Raw genomic sequence first — 6,001 nt, 5'->3', positions numbered from 1 at the left:
GAGCTACGCTCCTTGTGGAATTCAGGCTGCTGAGGCAGATGGGGTCCCCAAGCAGCGGCTAAACCTGAAAGTCGCCAACACAGTGAGGGAAGGCGCAGGGGCTCAGGCCCCACGGGAGTAGAAGCGCCAGGCCCAGGTGGAGCTGCAAGCCAGACGCTGTCCCCACATATCTTACCTTCTCAGAGCAGCTGAACTCAAGGTGCTGGATCTTGGCGGCCAACTGAATATTCATCTGCTTTAACTTTAAGAGTTGCCGTTCTGAACGTGTCTTCACCGAGATAATTATCCCTGAAAGATAATTGAGAGCCATGATATTTCTAGTCTAACTGTTGGGGGCGGGAATGATTTCTAGATGTATATAGTGGGGAAAAGTGACAAGTGGCAGTCATCACAGGGTGGCCTCAGCGCTAGGGGGGCCAGGTGTTTCCCTTCTGAGCCTCTCAGTGTCCCCCCTCAGCGCACGTGGGCTGAGAAATCCTTTAAAATAATCACAGCCATGAAGCTCCTTGACCCAGACCCCGTCCAGGACAGTGGCACTGGTCCGTGGCAGCAGGCGCGGATGTGCCACCCCAGCCCCAGGCTGGCCCAACTGACTTCAGCCCTCAGCAGTGATGACTGAGCGTCCTTTCTGCCCTCGGACGGAGGGTCTGGTCTTTGTGGGCTTTGCCCTCTCCACTGTGACCGGCCCCACTGCCACAGCTGCTGCAGCCTGTTTTGCCTGCAGGTCATGCTGGAGCCCAGCGGGCTGCAGCCAGGCCACCAAGGGAAGCAGCTCCATGTCAGAGGGCATGTGGCTTCAAACCCGTCACTCCCTCCGCCCCCATGAACCACAGCCTGTTGTGTTACCCCTGATCCAGGGATTCCCAAGCCCCGGCTAGACACCTGGAGTGCCCCATGGGTAACCTGGGCCCAGCCTATCAGACTTTCTGCTGAGGACTGTTGAGAAGCAAGGTCTGAGGGCAGCTGCTGTGGCAGGTCCACAGGCCAGCGGTGGTCACTTCCACGTAGACTCAGGAGAAGCACGGCTCCCCGACATGGAGAGCCTGGTGCACCGGCGTGCGTGCGAGGAAGAGGGCTTTTCCTGTGGCGGAGCAGCAGCCCGTGTGCTTTCCAGAGCCAGTCTGTGCGTGGTTGTGAGCACCAGGTGACTTCCTCAGAGCTGTGACTTCCTCAGAGCTCACTTCCTGCACCTCTGGTGGAAGGTCCCTCCTGGGTCACCTGGGCTGGGTGGCCTCCTCTTAGGAAACACCAAATTAAAAACATGCTCGGCTGGGGCTGGGACTCAGTGGTAGAGCACTGGCTTAGCATGTGGGAGGCACTGCGTTCACCCCTCAGCACCACATATAGATAAATAAATAAAGGCGTGCTGTCCATCTACAACTACGGAAAAACGAAAAACAAAAACAGATGCTCTGGGGAAAGCCCGGAGGCTCAGCCTCGCCTCAGGGATTAGCCTAACCCTTTCCGTGAATGTCTTTTGACAATCATGAAAACAGCCTGAGGAGGAGAGGTGTTTCCAGAGCAGGTGTCCTGGTCTCCATGTGTGGCCACAGTCACCAAGTCTCACCTGGCCCCCACCTTTCTCTGGACTGGGAGGAGGTGGTGGCCGTGATGGAAACCAGGTGCGTGTGAGCTCAGGCTCCCGGCTGGCTCAGCAGCTGGCCTTGGCACCCACTCCCTGTGCCCTCTGCAGCCCAAGAGTGCTGGGGTCATACCATTGATGATCCGGGCCACCCGCCACAGCCGGAGCAGGATCAGGAGGCCGAGAGCCTCAAACTCATGCTCCCGGAACACGAGGACTATGTCGAGGATGAACGAGATGACCACCACGACAGCATCCAGGATTTCAAAATTGTGGTGAAAGAATTCCAGGCGGAAGACGAATATTTTCAAGGAAATCTCCACCGTAAAAATGACCAGGATGGCGATGCTCATGTAGTGGAACACCTGAAGGGGAGAAAGCCACAGCCAGGGCAGGTCACACGGACCGGCCAGAAGAAGAGTTCTCTGGGATGACAAATGCCGACCTCCAGCCCAGGTGTGGTGCCGGGGTCTAGAGAGAGCTGGGCGTCACTGCGTGGCAGGTAGGCAGTGCCAGAACTCAGGCATCCGCCATGCCCCCTGCCCAACAACTCCGCTGCCAGGAACACATCCTACAGCGAAGCCTGCCTGTGCACAGCGATGTCTGATAGGATGTTTACGGCGGCGGTTTGCAGAACCAGGGATTTTCTGCATTGTCTGTGAACAATGTCATTGTCATTGGAAGGCCCCCACCCCGTGAATGGTGGCACCTCCATACATGCACCGTTCCACGGTAAAAGCCTGGGGCATAGCCAACCACACGTACCCACTGGGAAAGACCACCAAGATGGGTGGTCAGTGAAGAGGGTCCCCAGATGTCGATCATAAACACCTCGCTAGGGACACAGCTTCTGATTCTGGAGCAGAGAACATTAAAAGTGAGCTAGGACTTCGTGTGCCAGAAAGGAAATGCACAGACTTAAGGGCATCACGTCAAAAGGACACAGCAGTCAGCCTGCAGAGCCTCACAGTGACCAAACTTGGGACAGTCTGAACATCAGAAAGGGTGACCAAGATCGACTGAAACACACTGAATGCAAAATAACAATCCATGCGTCCACACGGGGTTGGAGAAAGCGGGGTGGAGAAAGCTCCTCTCAGGGAAGAGCAGCAGTAACTAAAGCTGGGGGAAAGATGGAATCAGAAAATCACAGTCTCGCAGCCCTCGGCTTGCTCATTGCCTGGCGCAAGGGTCATAATAATGCCCACCAGGGAAGAGGGTGTTTGTGTCAGGACAAAGTACCACTAGGCAGGTTGTTTGTAACTGCAGAGGGACACGAGTCCCGGGACGGTGGCATGGCCCAGCACTTGCTACCCAAATTGAACGATCCTGCTGAGCGTCACTGAGCAGAAGCCCCGGCTTCATAAGGCACTCCTGAAGGTGCCATATAAAGAATGTCACCCACGCGTGGAGAATGCGTGCTGACGGATCCTCTGGGCCTTGGAGCTAACTAAAGGCCTCTTTGTCTGGATTTGTCCAGACTAAACTAGAACCTGAGACTCTACAGAACACTTGACTGGACTCTTCAAAAGGTCAGTGGCATGAGGAGGGGAGAAGGGTGGAGGTCTGGCTCCATGCAATGGAGGACATCTTGGGACAAGAGGAAATTCAAAGTGGTAAGGATACACCTGACCATTGACTCAGGTCTGATGGTTCCTCAGGAGAAAGACCGTATTCCTGCCTGTGTCGAAGTGTTCGGGGGGAGGTGTCACTATGTGTCTTATTTTCAAATGACCAGGCACAAATGCCTGTGCCCGTGTGGATGTATACTGATAACAGAAATCGTGCACTGGTCATTTTTCATAATTAAAATGTTGGGGGCTGGGTATGGCGGCGCACGCCTGTCATCCCAGCCGCCCAGGAGGCTGAGGCAGGAGGATCGCAAGTTCAAAGCCAGCCTCAGCAAAAGTGAGGCCCTAAGCAGCTCAGTGAGACCCTGTCTCTAAATAAATACTAAATAGGGCTGGGGATGCGGCTTAGTGGTCCAGTGCCCCTGAGTTCAATCCCCAGTACCAAAAAGAAAAGAGAAAAAAAAAAGTCGAGGGAAAAGTTAGTATGGCAGGTATGTTGTCAATCCTACTAAGAAAGCGGGCGGGACAAGGTGCTCCTTCCCCGCAGACCAGGGCCAGCACAGGAAGAACAGACCGGGCTGCCTCTGCCCTCGGTCGTTCATAAAGACAGGTGTTCACACAGTGATTCCATTTTTCCCTTAAAGCACGTGGGGAGGTGCCCGAAGGCTCGGCTTTCCTCCGGTAGCCCAAGGTTGGTGTCCACCGCCTGCTGGGTGAGCACCCGGGGTGGGCACCTCTAATTCAACTGACGGATAAGTCACTGAAGGGACTGCACAAACACCAACGGAAGACAGGCGGACACTCCTGACCCGGGGAAGGGACATGCATCGTGCCCCTGATGAGACGCTCCTGGAACCAGCGCCGGGCTCCAGCAAGCTGGCACCACCAGCTCACGTGAAACAAGGTTTCCTCCTCGTAGAAAATGCTTCTCTCTCAAATTTGGAAAGGCAGGCACTTGTCCGGCCATTACTAAAACACCCAACCACTTCCCAGCAAGGCCCCATTGCTCCTGGTGGGTGGCAGCTGCCCCGCTCTGGCCCGGTGAGCTAGAGAAGCGACCGCCTCACCAACACCCCAGAGAGCCGAGACCCGCTACTACCTGGGCCACGTAGTTGTTCTCGTCAGGCTCGATGATCTTCAGGTCCAGAACGAGCTCGGCCAGCACCAGGAAAGCGTCCAGAATGACCAGGCAAATGATGACGACCTGCAGGTCACGGGAAGGGCCAGAGACCGTGAGCCCGAGCGGGGCCCCCGGCCACCCTTAGGAGCAGGCCTGGGGACATCAGGGTGAGACCGCCAGGCACGGTGCCGAGGACGGAGCGCCACTGCGATACCTTCCCGGAGGAGCCTGTGGGGCAGGTCCCCGAGGCCACGCGTTGCCCCTGCCCACCTCCTGCACCCCAGAACCTCTCTGCAGCTGCTCACTGCCCTCAGACACCGCTGGGCTTTCCGTGCTCGCTCACCGTTCCTCAGGGCCGGCCCAAATCAAATGCCACTTCCCAGATGGCAAAAGCGTTTTAAAGTCCCAGTTTTCTATTTCTGGGGATTGCTGTTGTCCAGGGTGCACAGAACTGATCCTCGAGATCATCAGACATCCCGCCTCAGGGCTCTGGGCTGGGAAGGGACTCCAGGGGCTGCCTGCTCTTCAGGTGGCAGTGACGCCACTGTACACAGAGGCCAGCCTCTGCTTGTTGGGGAGAGGCCTGTGTTTCCTGGACAATGGGAGAGCCGAGTGGGGCTTTCTGACCCGCTGGTGGAGGCTCGGGGGGCGCCAGGGCGGAGTGAGCTGGGGGTCTCACTGCTCACTGGTGGGAACAGCAGCAGCGGGAGGAGCCCCAGGGGACCCCGTGCGATGCCCCTCCTTCCTCAGAAAGCCCAGACCCCAGGCTTTGCCTCCTACGCTGCCAGATCAGTAGCCTCTGACCTCTGAAGCTTAATCTGCCTTACGCTGGCAGCCTCGCGGTGACGTCGACAGGTCTGGGCCTCTGCGAGAACGGACGCTTCACGTTCTGGCCATCTCAACCTGTAGGTAACTGCGTGAGTGTGTGCCAGATGTGAGTTTTCACACACACCCAACTCAGAGGCTTAGTGAAGACTCAAGCTTCTGGTGTTTTCTTTTCTTTCTTTCTTTCTTTTTTAATCTTTGGTTTTATTTTAGAAACAAAGGGATCTGAGAGTTCTTTTAAAAAAAAAACAAAAACTCAGGCATAGATATTAAGAATAGTCCCAATATTCATCCCTAAAAAGGAATGAAGTGCTGGCACATGCTACATCACGCCACGTGAAAGGGGCCAGACCCAGAGGACCACGTGTGGGTGACTCCTTCCCTCAGGGTCCAGAACGGGCACATTCAGAGAGAGGATGCGACTGGTGGCTGCCTGGGGGTGGGGGAGGATGGGAAACGACCGCTCAGTGGAACTGATAAGAATGTTCTGGAACTAGAGAGTGGTGAGTCCGTAACACCGAGTAGACTACATGAATGCCACAGAATTATTTCAAAATGATTAGTTTCATATGAATCTCACCTGAGTTTCTACAAAGCGAAAACAAAAATGAGAGAAAGACTTAAGACTAAGAAAGCCACAATGCCTGGACCCCAACCTGGCCCTACCAGCCCTCGAGGCCCCAATCCGCCAGCTCACCAGGTGGCACTGTGCCACCCGGGAAAATGCAGAGGATCTGGAGAAGCTGGTTGATCCCCAATCCTCCCTGCAGGGCCGGGCCAGGCCTGTGGCTGTCCCAGGTCCCCTCCGCCCCTCGCCAGCACCTTCCAGTGCTGTGGAGCCTCCGTGAGCTAAGGCCTCCTGCGTCCTCCAGAGAAAGTGGAGTCGGCCGCATCTCCTGTCCC

At 56.0% G+C, this 6,001-nt stretch overlaps 1 protein-coding gene across 4 annotated transcripts in view; it reads right to left on the bottom strand.

Moving 5' to 3' along the window:
* The window catches only part of Hvcn1 (hydrogen voltage gated channel 1), a 32,517-nt gene that overhangs the window by 1,750 nt on the left and 24,766 nt on the right, over positions 1-6,001 (bottom strand). For all 4 annotated transcript variants that reach the window (XM_047562246.1, XM_047562245.1, XM_047562248.1 and 1 more), the window contains 3 exons: positions 4,253-4,357; positions 1,716-1,947; positions 176-288 (listed from right to left, as the gene is read on the bottom strand). In XM_047562246.1, the coding sequence (XP_047418202.1) occupies positions 176-288; positions 1,716-1,947; positions 4,253-4,357 (450 nt within the window). The remainder of the gene's footprint in view (positions 1-175; positions 289-1,715; positions 1,948-4,252; positions 4,358-6,001) is intronic.

This window comes from Sciurus carolinensis, chromosome 8 (assembly GCF_902686445.1).
Source record: "Sciurus carolinensis chromosome 8, mSciCar1.2, whole genome shotgun sequence".
Lineage (NCBI taxonomy): Eukaryota > Metazoa > Chordata > Mammalia > Rodentia > Sciuridae > Sciurus > Sciurus carolinensis.
The sequence above is the reverse complement of the archived record's forward strand: the minus strand, read 5'-3'. Positions and strand labels throughout refer to the sequence as shown.